The 21890-nt window shown below is 38.5% G+C and overlaps 1 protein-coding gene across 1 annotated transcript in view; it reads right to left on the bottom strand.

The window, feature by feature from the left end:
- The window catches only part of LOC139743563 (voltage-dependent T-type calcium channel subunit alpha-1G-like), a 256942-nt gene that overhangs the window by 145800 nt on the left and 89252 nt on the right, over window positions 1-21890 (bottom strand). The window contains exons 4-5 of the mRNA XM_071654043.1: window positions 12400-12571; window positions 7269-7566 (exon numbers count right to left, since the gene is read on the bottom strand). Of these exons, the coding sequence (XP_071510144.1) occupies window positions 7269-7566; window positions 12400-12571 (470 nt within the window). The remainder of the gene's footprint in view (window positions 1-7268; window positions 7567-12399; window positions 12572-21890) is intronic.

Below are 21890 nucleotides of genomic sequence, written 5' to 3' on the forward strand. Positions count from 1 at the left end.
TATGTACCTGGATGATGCCAGCAAGACAGCATGGTTTATTTTACATACATAATTATGAATATCTATTCTTTGCCAACCACCAATGCTGTATTTTGTTTTGTCAAGTGAAGTTTTGTTTGTCATGCCATCAGTTTAATATCTTTATTATTAAGTTTGTTTGTGTACGTATGAGTTTTGCATCCTTTCAGATGAACATTTTCTATGATTAGGGTAATCATCTTTAAGTTATCGCTTTAACAAACAAATGGGGCATATGGAAAGTGCTCAATGACAGGAATGTAAACCTTGTATTTTTGATGTAATACAAATTTACATGTTTTTTTTTTTTTCAAATACCTGTCGAGGCCTTATTTGTCTTTCAAAAACAAAAATTCCTGTCACATAATCAGTTGAACGAATTTGTTAACTGAAATAAAAATTCTTTGGCTTGGCAAAACAACATGGTGAAAAAAAAAAGTAATCTGAATAATGAATACTTTGAAATGTAATGTACTCATGTAATATGATTATCATCCATTGACCTGTAATAAAATTTCCTCAACTTAAGACTGTATTTACTCCAGACTTACAGTGTGTGATAGAAGTCTCATGTTTTGATTAATGTATGCATACAAATGCAGTGTGAATTTGTGTGGCATGTGTTGTGTACATGTATGCATTCTTAATTTTGAACATTCAGGTATGTCTCATTCAGTCGAAAATTGGTTAGTACTGTACATTAGTTGATGTCTGGTGGCACCATTACAAATAGGTTTTTTGTTTGTTTGTTTGTTTTTGCTGATTTGAAGAAGAATTTGTACTACTAGTGCACATCCATTATATTGGACATGGTTCTATGGAAACTTTTTTGCAATGTATCAAAAAAGTAAAAAATCAGGTCCTTAAATTACCTGTATTTACAACTGTACTACATTTACAATGTTCTTTCTTGCATTGTTGAGCTGTAACAACATTTTAATGTAACAAAAAGAAAACTGTCGGTCCTGAAGATGTCGTTATAATGGGAGTCACTTGAAGTGCAAGTTCTTCTTCCAAATGCATTGGTACATGCTGTTACTGGTTCAGTAGGAATTTCTTCTGGTTTCTACTGGGGCCAGTACAACATCTACTGGTATTCTGTTGGTTTCTTCTGGTTTCAGTAAGGAATCTACTGGCATTCTTCTGGTTCCAGTAGAAATTCCTACTGGTTTCTACTGGTTCCAGTAAGAAATCCTGCTGGTTTCTACTGGTTCCAGTAAGAAATCCTGCTGGTTTCTACTGGTTCCAGAAGAAATCCTGCTGGTTTCTACTGGTTCCAGTAAGAAATCCTGCTGGTTTCTACTGGTTCCAGTAGGAAATCATGCTGGTTTCTACTGGTTCCAGTAAGAAATTCAGCTGGTTTCTACTGGTTCCAGAAAGAAATCCTGCTGGTTTCTACTGGTTCCAGTAAGAAATCCTGCTGGTTTCTACTGGTTCCAGTAAGAAATCCTGCTGGTTTCTACTGGTTCCAGTAAGAAATCCTGCTGGTTTCTACTGGTTCCAGTAAGAAATCCTGCTGGTTTCTACTGGTTTTCTACTGGTTTTGTTAAGATTTCTACTGGTTTTGTTGAGATTTCTACTGGTTCCAGTAAGAAATCCTGCTGGTTTCTACTGGTTTTGTTGAGATTTCTACTGGTTTTGTTGAGATTTCTACTGGTTCCAGTAAAAAAATCCTGCTGGTTTCTACTGGTTTTCTACTGGTTTTGTTAAGATTTCTACTGGTTTTGTTGAGATTTCTACTGGTTTTGTTGAGATTTCTACTGGTTTTGGTGAGATTTCTACTGGTTCCAGTAAAAAAATCCTGCTGGTTTCTACTGGTTTTCTACTGGTTTTGTTAAGATTTCTACTGGTTTTGTTGAGATTTCTACTGGTTTCATTGAGAGTTTTCATTGGTCTTCACTGGATTCTACTGGTTTAAATCAAGCATTTCTACTGGTTTCTACTGGTTCCAATAAGAATTCTTACTGGTCTGCTACTGGTTCCAGTACAAATTTCCTACTGGTTTTCTACTGGTTTTATTTCACTTTCCATATTGAAACCAGTAGAAAATCGGTCTCCACTGAACCCGTACAAACCAGTAGAATTCTACTGGTTTTAGCTCTACTGGTTTCTATGGGAATTTCGACCTGGGTAGGCAGTACACCAGAATGAGATATCGGACGAGAAGACAAGGAAAAGGTATTAAAAGATGAGGGTGAAGAGGAGAAGCCTGCGGCAAGCAAGGAGGAATACATTGGGCAGATGGAGGAAATTGGGAGTATTTTTCCTCTCTATCCAAAGATGACCTCCTCCTCCTTCCCCCTTCCCGCATCATCTCTTCTTTTTTTTTTGATATCATGGTAACGTGAATGCATCACCTGCCCCCCTTTGACCACACACTCTGTGCATAACCTTCCCATTTTCTCTCTCTGTTTTTTTCTCCGCAATGGCTGGCTCATTATGCAGTTTGAGGGACGGACTCTGACAACTGTTGTCATCCTATAACTTGGGAGTACTGTCTGCTGGGCGGCTTGCTTGTAATATTGCATGCATGAGAGTAATGTCATACCGGCTGCTTCATGTTTCATATTGCATCCATATTAGAGATAAGGATGTAGAGGTCAGGAGACACTGAGAACAAGAGCCTAACTTTTCATACTGCTGGCAGGATTTGTTGTACAGACATCATAAAATAGGAAAAGGGTGAAATCATGATACACTTTAACATCACTGCCACTCTGCATGCTTGATAGGAAAAGTAACTCTATGTTTTAGAGATATACAAATTTATCTTTTAGTGATGGTGAATTCTGTAATCTCATTGGTCAATCAACCACTGAATATATCCCGTATTCCGTGATAAGGTCATATTGTGCGCATGCGCTAAATCCACCACTGAATATATTCCGTATTCCGTGATAATGACGTCATGATATTACACAGGTAGCTACGCTACATGCGCGTACTCAGTACGTGATTTATGGGATGGATGCATGTAATGCGCGCATAATCAGCTCGCGAGTTATACTGTATAGACGTACGTTACATTGTAAGTCAACATGGCAACACGGCGATTTAAACATCATTCGAAAGAAGAAATAAGCGAAAAGAAGGTTACTACAACTCCTAAAAACACAGCAAAGGCCAACGCAAAAGCAGCCCGGGCCCTCAGGGCGTACTTGGAAGAAAGTGATGAATATGACGACGTTAACTTTGAAAGTTTTCCGGCAGCAAAGCTTAACGAAGTGTTGGAAGGATTTTGGTTGGCCGCTCGTAAACAGAAGAATTCTGCTGACGTTGGAAATAGCTGTGCGTCGAGTAGGCCTAACGTTAAATCTAACGTTGCTGGTGGGGAGTTCTACAAAGCATCAACTCTTGAAAATCTTCGTCATGGTTTGAATCGCTATCTAAAGGCTCCGCCGAATGACAGCAGCTTTGATATCATCAAAGACAGGGAATTTAACGCCGCTAATGAGTCATTCAAAGCCGCGCTCCGTGAATTGAAAGATATGGGTAAAGGAGACGTTTCACATCACCCTGAAATAGCCGAGACTGATTTGCAGCAGCTCTACCGCAATTTCAGTTCCATGCAAGATCCAGTTGTGCTCCAGGAAAAAGTTCAGTTTGACATAAGATTTTATTTTTTTCGGCGAGGAGCTGAAAATATGCATGGAATGACCAAATCCACGTTCGTCATCAAGACTGATGTGAATACCGGAAAAAGATTTGTATGCAAAGCTATCGACGAATTGAACAAGAACCACAATGAGTTGGATAGAGAGAGCTACACAGCAGTGATGCCGGAGTTACCAGGTAATCCGCGGTGCCCAGTTACATCATTTGAAACCTACCTTCAGCACCTGAGTCCCGACTGTGACAGCCTGTGGCAGCGACCGAGGGACAAACTTCATGTGAAGAACAGTCAGATTTGGTACTATAACAAATGTCTTGGCATTGACACACTCCAGTCTTTCATGAAGAAGATTAGTCAGAAATATGAGTTGTCTCAAACATACACCAACCATTCTGTGCGTGTTACTGGTGCTACGATCCTATCGAGGAAAAAGTATGCTGCGTCACAGATTCAAGCAGTGACTGGACACAAGTCAGTCAGTTCCCTTGCTGTGTATCAACGCGTATCACACCGAGAAAAAATGGACATGGGAAGAAGTCTTAGTGAGAATCTCCTGGATCAAGTAGATCTACAGTCAAGCACGTCAGATCCAAGCGATAGTCGGTCTAGGCCTGGGCCTAGTTCGACAGTAACCCTAGGCGCCTCACGTTCACAGCCTAACGTTAGATCTACTAGCGTTACTACGACTCATAGTACGAGTAGTTGTAGTATGACACCGCCTCACACTAGCACAACTGTATCTGTTCCACAAGAACCTCGATCTCTATCAAGCCAAAACCAAGACCAACTTATGCCCAATTTTGACTTGGGCCCATTTTTGACAGAATTAGACGAAGACTCGTTCTTTCAACAACAAACCCAAGAAATTCATGTGAGAGAGCATGGCAATCAAATATTAACAACGGCTCAGCATGTAACTAGCCTGAGATCACCACGACAGAGATCTGCAATGCCTTCATTCAGTGGTTGTACAATTCACAATCTGGTTGTGAATGTGTATCCACCACAAAAATAGTTAAAGATTGTTGCCAAACCTGTAATTGTACACAGTTTGAAAATCAACTTTTCGTGTTTTGGAATTTGGTTTTGGCATTTTAACGTTGACTTTGACGTCTTGAACTTGAACTCAGCGAAGTTCGAATATTTTGTCAGTGTTCACATTTTCAAGCGAGAAACGGGAGTTATGTACAACAAATGACTTAATTACAGACTGCTGATGAGACATGTAGAGTCTATTCCTGATGAATGTAGGAGAAACTGGGGACAAGAAAAGTACAAGTGGTGAGTAAATACCGTTCATTCTCCATTCAATTATTTTTTTGTTGATATTTGTGCGCATGTGAATACATGTATTCCGCAAAACGAGAGAATTCATGTGCAGCTCTATGGCACCCGTATTCCGTGACTGGGTGAACGTTACGCACAGCTGCAGCGCGCACCATAATCAGCGCGCTAGCTCATGCATTCGGGGCAGGCGACGATTTCAACTTCACTCGCTGAAAAAAAAAATAAAAAATTAACGGGAACAGAAGTAAAATCGGGTTCCACGATTGCCTGTGTAACTTTACCAATGAGATTACACTAGAATCTACAGAATTACAGATCTAGGGCCTACACTAAAAGATAAAATCGTTACCCCCTGCTTGTTCTTACGAAATACGGGAAATATCTACGGTCTGGTGCCATATTCCATTCGGCCTTCGGCCTCATGGAATATGGCACCAGACCGTAGATATTTGCCCGTATTTCGTGAACAAGCAGGGGGTAACTAATAGTATCTCTCATATTCTTTGATGCAAGTAAACATTATTAAATATCTTTGCTACCCAAGAATACTTTTTCTTTTATTCATGCTTCAGTAGTCTGATGTTTATCTCATTTTTTAGCTTAGTTTTTCCTTTACATTTTAGTTTTGAATACAGAGATTTTGTACAGCTGCAATCCTGAATATGTATGTTTTAATTCTCTCTCAAGGTGTGTGTGGAGCCATGGGGGGAGTGGGGGGGGGGGGGGGGGGGGGGGAGATAAACAATAATGAAATGAATTCACTTAATTTCCAGGAACAGCACTGTATTAAATGTGTAATGTGTTACAGTAGTTATTGTAAAAACTTATTCTGTTGATGAAATGCAGTATTTTCTTTCATTTTCCCTCTTTTTCTTCTTTGTACCAGTGCTGCACACAGTATTCTGTATTTCATTTTTTTTTGGGGGGGGGGGGTGAGGAATTGATGATTGAAGTCCATCAATATTAATTCAAAAAAAGAAAACAGGAATATATGTATCAGGGATGATATTGAGGTTTTATGAACAAATCGGAAATCAAAATTTTCAGGTGATTTTGATACATGAAAATAGCAAAATGTGTAGAGATTTGAGAAGAAGAAAAATTCTGAAATCAGATTTAAATCCACAAACTATCATGCCTGATGTATACATTTCAAACTTATTTTAAACACAATCTGTAGTCAGCTGCATGTATTCAGCCATCCAAACATTTTCACAGTAGGTGGATGTTCATGATTAAAAGTGACATGGCCGAAAGAATGATAATGAAAAAACAAACAAACAAACAAACACACACACACACACAGCCTGGGTAGAACTTCAATACATCATTCAGGACATACGCTTGGAAATATGCACAATCACACATCCACAGTCAGTCCTGCACATATCAGCCAGAGCACAATATAAGAGGGTAACAAGTACAGACAGTATGCAACTTTATGACATTAACACACACTTCTCTCTGTAAACTGCTGAAAAATAAAGATAGATTAAAGGTTAGCATTGGAAGAGAAATCGATGCCAGAATTCAGTTCTGATCAGGATTCTACTCCTTGTCTGATATGAGCAGAGCTGGCATACATGTAGGATTCACTGTGAATAGATAGTAACTGTTAAACATGATCAAAGCAAAATCATGTTTGCTGTCTTACAGTTTTTAATCACTTACAATTGTCAAATTCAATATCCATATCTTTGAAGTGGGCATTTAACTGTCAAATGTAATATAGTGAGTAACTCATGGAAATAATGTATCTTTTGGAACTTGAATAAATGGCACAATGATTATTTATGTCATTGGTATCATTATACTGTCAGCCTTGATCAAGAGAAGAAAGACAAAATGATAAAACTGAAACACATACTTCCAGTGCAAACTGCTTGCCATTCAACAGAAACAAAATACAAATAACAGGGATCTCTGTCTCAAATTCAAAAATACACAAAGAGAGTGAATTCATCTATTTTCATAAATAAGCATTATGTATTCGCATTCCTTACAACGTTCCAAATATGTAGAAAAATAACTAGATCCTCTTCGAATTATCCAAGCTGTGCATAAAAGGCAAACATGTTAAAGTAACACATGGAAGAATTTAAACAGATACACCGACATTTGTAATCTTTGTCTTGAGATTTGGTCGTGCCTGTATATCATGTTCTAATGGGAAAACATCTAATGAATAATACATTTTTAGTAACTTACACTTACACCTTGATTCTAACAGGTTGATTAGAAATATAAATACAATGTATCTTCCATTAAATTTTTTCTTACAACAAAGTCTCAGAGAGAGCTTCTTTGAGAGTCCAATGAAAACAAAATCATACGTTTGTTGGACACTTACCTGGAATATGGCGATCCATGCGTAGAGTATATTGTCGAACGATATTGAATTTAAAAATGGATTCTCATCACTAGTGGCACACTGCGTGTAGTACTGATTCCAATTTACACACTCCGTGGAGTTTATTACATAACTATTGTCCTCAAACGGCACTGCCGATATGTTGCACGCCATGTTCTCATATTCATACGGCGGCTTGCTCTCCGTGCACTGCCGCATACCATTGTCTGACGGCAGACTACAGACATAGTCCGACCAGAGCTCAGGCTCTCTGTAAAAGTTGGTAAGGTTGGGGTACCTGTTGCAAGGACAGACACGATGTAATAGGGTTAAGGATGTAGCAAAGAAGAAAAAAGGGAACATTTCTATTTACACACACAAAGGATGATTTACTGATATATTGAAATTCATAATACTTTTCCCTGTTCAACAATCATGATGAGCTATGTACTTCCTTTTGTTCCTATCCAATGAATCAAATGCTATGCGAAATACACTGTAATAATGTGGAATCTAATTTTTATACATCAGATATTGCTATGTTTGGCAAACCTGTGACAAGCTTTCGGTTTATGAGGTACAGCCTTTGTTCAACAGGTAGGTGTAAGATGTGAATATGCTTGTTAACTACTTTTTTTTCCTACCTAGTCTTAGCTCACAACTGGTAGTGAGGATGAGGCAATAGCATAAAATTGTTGTATCTGGTCAACTCACTACAGATATATATGTTTGACACTTCATTGACTAAAAACTCACATTTAGACCAGTATAGTGATACATATAATTGATCCTATATTGTTGATTTCCCAAAGGGATAAGATTGCATAAATCTGTTACCACTGATAGTCCTTTATTTTGCATTGTCTCTTACAATCCTATTGACACAAGGAAGGCTTGAAGTGCTCTGTGGAGTAGCTATGAGGCTATTTTCAGTCACTCATGTTTTCTTCTAAAAGTACTTTTTATAGCATCATAAAGGCAATTTTCAGTCATGTAACCAGGCCTCCAGTATCAATTGATACAAATACATATTAAAAAACATATCCGGGCAATTACCCCAAGAAGGCAATTACCCCCCCCCCCCCGGCTAAATACTGGTTAGTGGTAAGGTTAGAGTAATGATTAGGGTTAGGGTTAAGGTTAGGATTAGGTTCAGGATTAGGATTAGGGCCAAGGGAAGGGTCCGGGGTAATTGCCCAGGGGGTAATTACCCTAAACCCATTGAAAAACCTTAAAATCTTGACTTAAAAACAATTGTACAATTTTATCACATTGCATAGAATTGACATAGAAAAATAATCACTCAGAATATAACAGAGGGTTAGTATACATTGCATATCATCACTTTGATATATCAAATCATGGTATGCTGTCACATGATTAGTGTTGTTGTGATTTTGGTGTAATTCTTTTAGTAATCATTCTTTTGAAATGATGTATATTGAAGTAAACCCATATATGTGCATGAAAATTGAGCATCTCTTCAATATATTTCAACAATTTGGATATACCTTTTTGAATCACATGCTACAGCCTGGGAAATCTATCTCTCCCAATACTAATGAAAAATTGTTTGTGTGTTGTTTCAATGATATTCTTGTGATGTTGGTTTTGAAGGGGTTAAACTGTTGCTCAAGACTACAACAAAGCAAGCCATAGATGTGAGCAGTTTTCACAGACTTCATGTATCCAGCTTTGGCAGACTTCATGTACATCCAGCTATTACAGATTTCACATATCATGCATATTTACGGCTGGCTGCTGAGATCTGTGCCATTAACAAGCCCTGATTAGGACAGCTGTCACGCAATCACAGCAGCCCAGTTCGTCTGTCTGGTCTGGCTGCTACCAGTGATACCAGGTACAGCCCCACTCATCCAGCGCCAAGGCGACGCCCTGCTGCTCTAAGCACGTTAACGTGACATCGCTCGCTGGACTGCCCACTGGGAGGACCAGCGCACAGACCGCGTCTCGCATCACTCGCCGACTGGCAACAATTGTTTCGGTGTGAAGTGAGACGGAATCTCACGAGATGGTGTCGCAGGCACGGCTGCCATCTTGGGCAGAACCAAGCTACAGCTGAAGTACATAATTCTATCGCTCTGGTGCCAGTGTGGTTTGGGTTGCAATAGGATCAAAGACTTTCAAGTCTGTCCTTTTCGTATTGCTTAAAGACTTTAAAGGTAACATTTTCATTTAGATGACATGATTTAATTTGATATTCTGATTGTATGCATTTTAACAAGGTGATTTTAATCTGTGTCGATTTTATGATGTTTTTCTGTTCCACTATGTACAAAGTTTATTTTGAGTTATGATGAATGTATAAATATGTATATTCTATCATGCAAGCAAGGCTCTCTGGAAAAGCAGAACCTGTAGATCTTGAGGATATAACCCTCTTGAAATGATCAATTGAAACAAACAAAACAAACAAAAGATTATTTCCTCTACAATGGACTGAAATCATTACCAATACCATTATGATAATCACTATCAAATATCATACAAAAGTAGGTCCATACAGGTATGCTGTTAGTAATTATGTCACTATATAACTAAAGCAATCCATTAAGCTGTGTTTACACCAAATCTATAATACAATATCACTCCCCCCCCCCCTAATAATATTCTTACAAAATTAATCTTCTATTGTTGATTTTGTTGCTCTTGATTTGGACATAAGAATAACATTTTGGATGATTTTGTACCTTTTTAACAGAACCAGACATAGTTCCTTTTGGCATACCATAGCAAAAAACTTGGCCCGTTGCTCGTACCATGCTCGGTGTAAATGCCCCATTAGCCAGCTATGCGGTCATCACTGCCTTGGTCACTTGCAAGGAATGTGAGTGTGTTTCATTCTGGAGTGTAATTATCTCCCTATCACCTTGATCTCACAGTCTAATTACTCAGCACCTTGGCACTAATCCAGCTTTCTTCAAATAGGGTGCTCACTACAATTTATAATGAACAGGAAAAAAACTACAATATAACAGTTGTAGATTTGCTCCAAACAAGACAGTGATATTGTAAGTTATAAACAAAGGAAAATTAATTCTAAAATCAATCTATCCCAAATCATCTTCAGTGAGGGAGAAATGAAGGCCAGAATGATCACCTTCTAAGTGAAAGTTCATCATTTAACAAAGTATCGTAAAGAGACTTCAAAAGTCTCTTGCACCTCTTTGATGTTTTTTTTTTAAACATTTCTTGGACAGAACAAGAGCTATAAGAAATCCTGGACATTTGATATATGCTGGCATATAGTTTATTGTTGTTGTTTGTTTGTTTTTTAATCAGAAAAGACCAGAACATTTGTATGAATGGGTAATCAAGCACTGACTTGAAATTCCTTCTTCAAGCAGGATTAGTTGTCCAGTCATGCAAATGCAAATATTTTTTAAAAAATTGTCTAGACCATGTGCTGTATAAGCTAAATATCTGCAAGTGGGTGTATGGGATTGCATTTTGCAAGATATGAACACATGTATTTGTTCATTACTATATTCCTATATATTTTGCACGTGTCAAAATACTACAACACAGATTAAAATTGGATGATTTCATTGCCTATGCGCTCCTTTCCATATTTCAGTTTCAAATTTTGTAAACATTTGTCTGTCTGGGAATGGGGAAATCATCTGAAGAGAAATGTTTACATTCTCTTATCAACACTACAGTACATCATGGTCACCCTGACCTGAATTTTATGCACTATTTTCAAAAGAAAAGATGTAATGAGACAAACAAGCTATGCATCCTTGAGACCCAAGAATTCCTGGGAAAGGTGAGGGCTACCCCTTATTCAAAATCAATAGTACATTGTGAGGAGGAGGAGGAGGAGGAGATACAAAATGGTGCAGTGTAAATGCCGATATCAGGACATTACAGGCACCCATGATCCCCATCCCAACCATTACCTCCAGCTACCATGCCTGAATGGACTGGAGAAAAAAAAAAGGCGGAGGTACGGACTGCCCTCAGCCGCCATGATGGATGTCAGGGTGGTGTACTAGAGACATGTCTCCAGGCTATTCTTGACGCAGTCAATATTTGTGGGTCTGGGTGCCTTCAATGTGGGCTGGAAATGGATGGCACGCAGGACCAATATTTACCTTCTTTTTTTCTAGCTCCTTACATCTCTCTTGTCTTATGGCTTTGTTTTTTAGTTTTTTGCCCTTTGCAGCCTAACAAATGTTTTTATATCCCTTCTATGTATTAATGAAATGTATCATCTGTATTCCATCTCACATAAACCTCCCTAATGCCAGCTAAAAGCTACTGTATACAACAAATAATCAAGGCATTTACTCTGATTCACTTCATCCAGTGCTTACATCTTATGAAGAGTGTGGGACTGAGACGTAACAGAATCAGTTTCTGCAGAACAAATCACAATTTGACTTTCAAGAACAGGATACACCTCATCTCAATCTGTTTTCCCTTGTCAGTATTACAGCACTTTTGATTAACTCATTGCAAGGCTGCCAACATTGGAAACTAGTTGAGAGTGAGACTCCCATAGGCCAATGCTATAATTTAGGAGTCAAAATGAGTGAGATCAATAGAAATGCATGCAAATGAAATAAAGTTTTAGAGTGAGAAAGGACCAAAATGAGTGAGTTTCACTCTCAATGAGTGAGAGTTGGCAGCCCTGTCATTGTAGTCTGTGAGAATGTTCTTTGTATCATTAGGCTTCATTGTGTGACAGTGACGCAAATCAAGGGCCATTACCTAATGTGTACACATTGGCACTATAATCTCAATTTAAAAGGAATCTTTGAGAAAAGTTATTGTTGTAGGTATAGTGGTTTTATAAGATATTTGTTTCAAACGCTGTCACAGGTGAAGCTAAACTGTTTGGTGGTGATAGTGGTGGCACTTGTTGTTGAAGTTGTTCCTGTTACTGTTGTCATGGCAACAGTATCGTGTCGGCTGTTGTTGTGGTAGTAGTACTTGTTATGATTATACTAGGTTGATGTGGTATGTGTGATTCTTGTGGTGGGTGTAGCTGTACTCTCATAGGGCTTTTGCGGTAATAGGTGGTTTCAGCATTGTTAGTGGGTGTGGTGTTTTTGGTGGTGTAGTTGTAGAGGTGGTAGTAGATGTATCAGCAACTTTTGCTCACCCGTCTCCCACTGTGACATTTCCCAGATCGAGGAAGCAGCGGTTGCGGAGGAGCCCCTTCCATAGTTGCACCCCAATGATTCCGAAGATGAAGAAGACAAAGAAGCATAACATGAGGACGTTCCCCAGCATCGGAAGGGTGTCCAGCAGTAACATAACTAAAATACGCAAACCTGTGGAGGAGACAAAAAAAAAACAAAGACAAAAAAACAAAGGCATATTAAGATAAACAAGAAGGTATACTTTTGCTGATCTTTTCTTTTCTCTTTTCATAAAACTTGAACAGATGATGTGAGCAATACATAGATTGCATTTCAACCTTTACATGATGTGTGTCATTCAGTTGATGTTGTTTTTGCGTAATCGGGAACTTCAAGGATATGACAACAGATCATTACGCATATTTTGTTTCCTCCGAACAACACAAAGTGAAGGAAGATATTAGCCATATGTAATGTGCCCTGAAGACAAGAGAACCCTTGAAGAATTGATTGTAGTTCCATTCACTACTCACACAGCAAGTCTCATGGTTAACGCAGATCCCCCCCCCCCCCCCCTTCAGAACACAATTTTCTCCCTCTTATTTTGTCTATGTGCACAACCTAGATGGCTGTGACCTGTAGGTCTCTAGGCTGAATTGGACTCTCGGAAACTCAAGTCCCTCTTTCTCCTGCAGGCAGAAGAAGAAGAAAAAAAAAAGTCACGTGACTTCCTTAATACTGCCATTAAAAGATGTAGAAAGGAAGGCACGCTTCATGTGGACAGCCACAAAAATACATTAGAGAGAGAAGTGAAACTACAATCGATCTCATCTATTTCTGAATTTTGGTAGAAATTGTTCTCGTAGGGGTTTCTTTCCTGGAAATTGAAATTGCAGTACATCACCATGGCACTAGAAGAACAATATCAGCCAACTACATGCATTACTCCACTTACAGATTTATCAAATCAAATTGTCTTTTTGGATGGAACAGGTACATTACAACGGTCATTTAAATGGGCATGACACCATTACAATCGTGCTTCTATTGACCAGAGATGACTAGCAATTCTTGATACTATGTTTTTAAAGCAAAGTGTCTAGTTTATTTTACATGGCTGCCATGAGTCTCAACAGAAAAAGAAAAATTCCCCTGGAATCTACTCTGATGTCAATTAACCCGTTCAATGCAGGAACCTGGTGGCAGGTGTATTAAGTGTATGGGGATTTCAGGATTGAGTATGGAGTGGGTTAATATGCAAAATGAGTAACAAATTTTTAAGGACAGCCATTCCTTGTTTGACTTAATAAAACACCTGCACTTTATAGCTTATGACCACAGGAGGGTGCACAACTACATGATCATCTATAGACATGACTGAAATTCTGCATGTTTGTTCAGGATACAAACATTCATGAATTTTCCCCTACTGTGGTAGTGTGACAAAATTAACATAATCTAAAACTCAGACAACAAATCTATGCAACCATGAAAGAGAAACCAACTGACAGGGTATACAATAACATTGATCAAGTGATCAAGTTAAAATTTCTTGATATACATGCAAATTGAGCAGAACTGGTTCTCCAATGAATGGAATACCTTCAAAATGATTGCCTTCTCAGATAAGAGGGGAACCAAATTAAGAACAATATCCAGTGAAAAAAACAAAGAAAGGAAGATGTGCAAAGAGGAAGGAAAACTTTCCAACTTGTAGTAAATGAATTCTGTCAAAGTGTGTAGAAGCCAAGACAAGCCTTCCAGGCAGATCCCTCCCAGATAAATGAAATAAGAGGAGAAGGAGGATTAGAAAGGAGGAGGAAGAGGAGGAGGAGGAAGAGGAGGAGGAGGAGGAGGAGGAGGAGGAGGAGGAAGAAGAGGAGGAGGAAGAAGGGGAGGAGAGGGAGAAAGAGGAGGACTCTAGACTGGCACTGGAGGCAGATATGAGTTGACAAAGGGCATTCAATGAGCTGAAAATCTAGGGCTGTGTCTTGCAGGCCACGGAACAAAACAAAAAACAAAACAAAAAAACTGGGTTGAACTGAGGGCAAGAGGAGACCGGATAGGCACTCTGAAACTCAAGTCATCCGGTCCCATAGCGGACCACAAAAGATGCAGTGCGATGTCCCGTGGTGACCTAGCAACAGTGACACCACTCACTCTCAACTCTCCATGGGTGTCCTCTCTACATCTCCCCCCTCTCTATTTTTCTATCTCTCCTCTTACTCTCTCTCCTTTTCTATCTATCTCTCTATCTCATCTCATTCTTTCTCGTCTTGAAGAGCTCTCCTGAATCCCGTTTATACTGCGCAAAAAGGCAGCAAGAACACAAGACAAATTCCAGAGGTTTTGGCATGTCTACCCTCCTTCGTTGTCAGTACACACGGTCGCGAGTCAAAGCACAAACATGTGACAAATACAGCAGCAAAACGTGGGATGGAAATAATGCTACGCTGTCCAGAACGAACATTGAGGAACCTCCGGAGGGTGTAGCAAGTTACTATCAGTATTGACAGACTCAGCACACAAACTGGGAGTCTCACGCGTGAGCATCCAACTGCACACAATGCTCCACTGCAAAGTTTTGTCTAGTTGTAAATGAAGCTGATTTCCAATGGCATATCAGCAGCATGCTTATTGACCAAAAATCCACTTTGAAACTAGAATTATTACAAGCATGGAGTGGCGAAGTGATGCATTCTTAGTGAATTCCTCAAAAGGGTGTGCTCATGGCCATAGACATGAATGGTGATGTATGATCGAACTTTCTATATGTACGCATAAATATCACATCAGGACACAAGATGTTTGTGTGCATATAACTGGTACTTTACCTCCGAATTCAATAAGGAATGTTACCCTAAAATTTGGGTAGATGATCTCTAAGGGAATTTCCAAGAAATGCACGGAGGACTGCAGTATAAACACAGCTTTCATTTCCCTTGGCAAACAAACCGATGTCCCTGCCATAACTCTGATGTGTCACACTGACAATTAATTGATCAATGTCCTTCAATAGGTATTATAGCTCTGGATTGGTAATGATATACCTTCATGTCTATGCATGCTGCAGATAGTCTCCCTTTATCCCTTGAGGACCATCTGATTTTGCTATAACATGCATTTCCCATAGACACCTGCTACAGTTTATTTGGGAGTAGTCTTCAAGGGGTTAACAGATGATTTGGAGAAAAAACAAAACTTTCACATTCCCTGTAAGACATTCTGCTAGAAAACAGCTCACCACAAATTATTTTGCAGTTTGCCTACTTAGTGGAACGTCCATTTGTATACACGGAAAATTGAATTCAAAAAGCATAGAAATGCTTAGAGATTGTACAAAAAAATAATTGAAAAACACTCATCACTTACTGCTGCACTAGGAGAGAGTGTGACTTGAAACCTGTTAAATATTAGTCTTACCTCTAAATGTAATCTGCTCAGAAAAAGAACCTACTGAATTTTGTCAGAGCCCAAGAAAAATAGATTCTACCATTGTGATATCCCTCGCTACTAGCTGCCGGCCTTGACCTGCGAAACTCTCAGCTCCCATGTCTACAACTGTACAAACTTTACTCTCTTTCATTTTTATGAGTCATGGGAATGCATATTCAATGCGCATTGATTCGCGCCTGGCTACCACTTTATCACAGGTCACAGAGCCAGTATCAGTTCTCCTAAATCAAAAGTGATGTATGAAAAAAAAAATCCTGTGATAATAGGTTGCAAAGTGAGCCCAAACGTTAAAGCAACTATGAAAATACAAGAAATTATCTCATTCATTTGATAATTTCATTCCATTGTATTACTTCTGTGCTTTCTCTTCACAGCAGCAATAAGAAGACCAGACTGGAATCTCTCATAGGACTACTATTAACCCATTGAGGATGAGTAGCGAGTATACTCAGGCAAGTGTCTATGGGAAATGCGTGTTGCTGCAAAATCAAACCGTCCTCAACCGGTTAATAATATTCCATCCCTCTGAGTTATCTACTCCACTGGCTTCCAGTCAAGGATAGAATCTCATTCAAACTCCATCTACTGGTCTCCAAAGTGGCCAAAATTAGTGCAATAAAGTGCATCCTACTCAAGGTGCACTGGACTATGAACATCAGCGACTTTTGTACAACCACTGAACAACAAGCTAGCTGGCTATCTCATGCACCTTTCTTCTCTGCTTCTCCAAGACTATGGACACTATCACCACCTGGTAGTGTGTTTCTATTTTGTATAATGCTGATCCAAGGATGTCATTTCATAAGACTTTCTGTCCAGCAGAGAAAGCCTTTTATAAATATCATCTATTGATGAAATAAGCACAGTCCATTTAATATCATCTATGAACATTTACATCATCCTGCTAGAAATATTTTTTGATTGACCTGGTGTGGACACATTGTAGCATCAGTAGTTATATACTACAAAACCACCAGACAAGTATTACAATGGACCTTCTGTAGAATTATAGGTTCAGTTGTATACTAATATCAAGTATGCATTGGCAATTGAAAATATCACTTTGATATGGTGTTGCAAAACTTTCCGAGTAATCCATATCTTTAAAAACTGTAAGATCAATGAATTGAAGCCCTCTGCAAATCTCTAGTTCTGCACTGACGATGGTTGATATAAAATATCTCGGGTGCATAAATACATCTTGTCCTTAAATTAAAACCTTATTTTCATTTATACTTCATCTCACAACGTGATTGCAATGCAACTCTAGAGTAATATTATAACAATTGTACTGTTTGACCATATAAATCATTACCATGCTGTTTGAATGATAATAACCACCTTACAAAGGACAATCACAACAGAGATCCCAAATGAAGTTCAATAGTGTTGTTACCTTCCATTAAAGGCATATCTCGGTGAACCGTACTGATTGTAATGTTTGGGTACATTTAATGCTTTGGTCAAAACACAATTTTTCCTATTCTGTCACTTCCTTAGTTATTTATCCCACTGATTTTTTTTAATATCATATTTCATAGCTGATGCTTGTTCCAGACCTAAAATAATCACCTATGATCCTATGCAAATTTGAAAGCAATAAAAAAGTTTCATTCTTGTTACGCAAAACAAAAAATCTAGGTGCCAGGACAAAATGTATCCACATCTACCAAAGATAGCATTGATTAGCATTATACAACACTCATGATCCTATGCAAAATTTGATAGTAATAATAGTTTCATTCTTGTTACACAAAACAAAACAAAAAATTCCAGGTGCTTGGGCAAAATGTATCCACATCTACCAAAGATAACTTTGCTTAGCATTACACAACACTGATGATCCTATGCAAAATTTGATAGTAATAATAGTTTCATTCTTGTTACACAAAACAAAAGAAAAAAATCCAGGTGCTTGGGCAAAATGTATCCATGTCTACCAAAGATAACATTGATTACCACACACAACATATTGCCATACACAAGTGTCTCTCTTTCTTAGGGCAGCAAACAATGGATAAGAAACATCCGTGCTATCTCAACAAAAAGAAGTGACTTTGATATCTTAGTACTCACTCAGGAGTATTCAGCATTTTATACACATTGTTTATGCATACTTGGTCTCTTGAAGGACGAAATACTGACATTCATTTCCACTAGTATTTCCTTTCACTGCACTACAGACATTCTTCATGAGATGTAAGCTGCTTCAAATATCATTCTCAGAAAGAAGAAAGCGGCACACTTACAGTTAAGAATAGCAAATGAAATGAGATTGTTTTTCAATCAGAGTAGGACATGTTTTGATATAGCAAACAATGGCACTGGACAGCACCAGCACTCTGCAGAATGGTTATATGTTACCAATGCATCTCATATCACGGTAAACAACCCGCTACATAAGCCAATTTGGCTCTTCAGAGAGTAACAACACACCGGGCACAATCAAGCCAATATGGACAACATCAGAGTGATGCTGAAAATAGCCTGTAATGTGCCACACACACACGCACAGAGAAAGAGAGGGATAGCAGAGCGCCTCATTTCATGTCACGAGAGCAGTCAGGTGTCGCAGACTGCCTCTGCCTGAGCCGTCCCCATGGCAACATGTTACCAGCACACGCATGAACACCGGCGCAATATTTCCTCCATGCGATAAATGCATCTGAGATCGCATCTATCGATCAACCCTTTGTAGGGGAGGACCTATCACGTCAGCGATCCTAGATCTGTATTGTCTGCGTATGAACTTGACACAGATCTACTGATCGATGATGTAACAGGGAGGACAGACAAGGGGGAGGCAGAGTGCAGAGGAAGGGGAAACGGAGGGAGTAGGGAGAGCAGGATGTACAATACATCATGAATCTGACTCCGGCATGGACTCCAGTAGGCAGCAGGTGTGTCCATCTCATATACTGGGCTCATTAGGGGCCTAGATCCCATCTAGGGCAGCGCTCAATTTCAGCCGGTGTGAATCTTATCATGTTTCCCCACCGGTCTCCTGCCGATCTGCACCGGAGTGTGGGCAGCTTGAGGAGATGCAGATTGAGAGTTGTGTGAGAGCATATTATAGAGATAGAGATAGAGAGCGAGGGAGAGAGGATGAAAACACACACATAATGAAAGGGACACACACACACACACACACACACACACACACACACACTGAGTAGCCAGATCTCCTTTGTACACACCTGTGCCCTGCACACAAGTAACGTATCAATCACTGCCAATGGATACATACTATTATCACAGAGGGCAAAGAAGAGAGAGATTGAGAAAGAAAAAGCCAATGTCCATAGCCAGATACAAGTTAACAGATAAAGAAACAGTACCAATTTGATTGATTGCTATTGGGTGCTTGTATTTCCCTTTATTCTGGACAGTATGAAAGGTATGTATACAGGTACATCTGCTGGATCACCTGATGTGCACATCATATTAAAAACTGAATGCATAAATCACAACATATTGAGGGTTTGAGATTTATATGAACTCACTTGTTTATTCATATTCATTGTACTGCCTACAAACCCATTTCAACAAGATAGACAATTCACAACTGCTTTCCACTGCATTCTGGGTTTTTTTTTTCTATATATACCATAGAATGACTTTCATGTAGGAAAAAAATGTATTCTGAAGGTTTTCCTTTGATACCATTTTGTACAGGCAAGAAATGCATCCTTTTCTTTTAATATCATTTACACACAGGGAAAAGGGCATACAATTTTACTTTTACTTTAGTGACAAAGTAACAATTTTTCTTGTTGTTAATTCCAACAAATGAAAACATAAATCATAAATTGAAGGTCTGTGTAATCAGATCTTCTCAGTGATATCTCCTGTAGTCCATCCACAAAGCAGGAGATCAGAATACAATAACACATCTTCTGAGAAACTTAAATTCTCAGACATGAAAGCGGACGGTTATTCCATTCTGGGAACCAACAGCGTGTCTTGCTATCGTGCATAAAACCACATTCCGACATGGCCTAATCAGTCAGGCACGCTGATACCATCTTTTCCAGGTAGAAGAGACCCTCAGTCTTCACTATGTCTGAACGATTGTTGAGGGGGTTGTCAATCCAGAAATGTCATAGCAGGAAATCATTGTAGTAATAATTGCTACACATTGTAGGCAAAATCCTATGACAGAGATAGAAATTCTTCAGCACTGTTACAATAAGGACTCAAAATAGTCTTTCTTTTCATGCTTTTATGATACAAACTGCCATTAAGGCTGTGTTGAGTTTCCCTGTAATTAATGGGATAAATATTAACAGATTGGAAATGAATGCCATGAGCTTTTCTGTGTTGAGTTTCCCTATAATTGGGAAACTGTGTTGAGTTTCTGTGTTGAACTGTGTTGAGTTTCCCACAATTAATGGGATGAATATTAATAGATTATAAATGAAAGCCATGAGCTTTTCTGTTTTGTGATAATGTTGGAAAAAAATAAAGAACAGATGTTAGATATATTCTTATTTGATGTCATAAAGGACTTTCTACAGATCACACAATTGACACTACCTTGTTCATTGTAAATAATGCTACCAGAGTTTTATTTACACTCCAAGATATTGTGGGTTTAGTAGAATATGGCTTTAGTATTTAGATAATCATCTTTGCTTACTTATCAAGAAAATTCTGTTCACACATTACCTTTGTGTAAAGCACAGATATTTTAAGATGTAGTAGAAGATAGCTACTCATACTGTGTGCTTATAAATATGAATTAACATTTACCCAAACTAATTTGTACATTAAACTAAATATGTTCACACAAACCAAATGTGATATTTTACCCCAAAGCAAACAATTTTCAATGTCGTCAAGACATAATGTGAGTTTTTTTTTAAATTTCTATATAGTATATTGCTTTCTTGATCTTCACATGATATCAAATATCAAAGTTCTTGCTGTCACAAAACGGGGGTAAGTTGTGCCTACATTTGCTAGATTATATTTGGTACAGTTCAGCAAACCATTTCTACAGGCACTTTGTGTGTTTTCCTACATATCTAAAAACTTGTTTGTAATATTAGAGAATGATCATGTGGCACCTGTACAGTGTTCACTGATCCTTTTAGAAAGTAAAGAAGATAGGTCACATTCTAAAGGTCAGTGGCTGGTGACTGTACCCTTTTACGACGAACTGGCAATATCTAGCTAGGGACCTTGCTGGCTCATGAAGATGAATCCAGCAGCATTACAATTTTTTGGCAAATGTGACATTCTTCCCCCTGATAATTTCACACACCCTAAAAAATTCATTCAGCATCATCACCCCTCTTTGCAAAAAATCACCCATTCCTGCCGTTCTCATCACAATCGAGTTATGATCATCACGGATCTCATTCGAATATTTGCCAACTTCAATTACATGTTATTTCCCATGTGTGACATACACACACAAGTAGGCATACCAAATAATACTTCACATGAAGCATTCGAGTTTGTCATAAGGATTAGAAATCTTCTGGGACCCACTCATCTGGGAAGACATCAAATCAGTTTTAGATTGACATTCATAAATCTTACATCACTCTCATAGTACTGAATAAGATTATATAATTATCATTTCATACAACTGCACAGAAACTAATCAAATTGTAATTCTTCATAATGCATAGTGTGAACAACCTTTTTCCTTCCTTCAATTTTCTAAACACCATGTGTGTATTTCAAGAAAGACTTTTGTGATGTGCTCTGATACTGGAAACATATATTTGGTGACCTTATCTTGCTATCATAATAACCTTTAACTATGGGAAACAAAACAAGAAGACAAAAACAGCCTTTCACTTCAAAGAAAAACAGGAGAAAGAGTAAAATAAGATAAAAGCAACCTCCAATGACAATTTTCCTTAAAGTTAACACCAACATAACACAAGGAAATGAGTTCATGTTCATGTTCATGGCTGTCCATCCATGATAAATGTGCCCCCCCCCCCACACACACACATTCATAAAATGGTATGATACTTTAGGAGGCAATAAAAGGGAAGACATTTCTAGGTATTTGTTTCACGGACGAATGATAGGAGAA

Source organism: Diadema antillarum, unplaced genomic scaffold, assembly GCF_040938485.1.
Source record: "Diadema antillarum isolate AM-2024a unplaced genomic scaffold, OU_Dant_1.0 seq00001096_RagTag, whole genome shotgun sequence".
Taxonomy (NCBI): Eukaryota; Metazoa; Echinodermata; class Echinoidea; order Diadematoida; family Diadematidae; genus Diadema; species Diadema antillarum.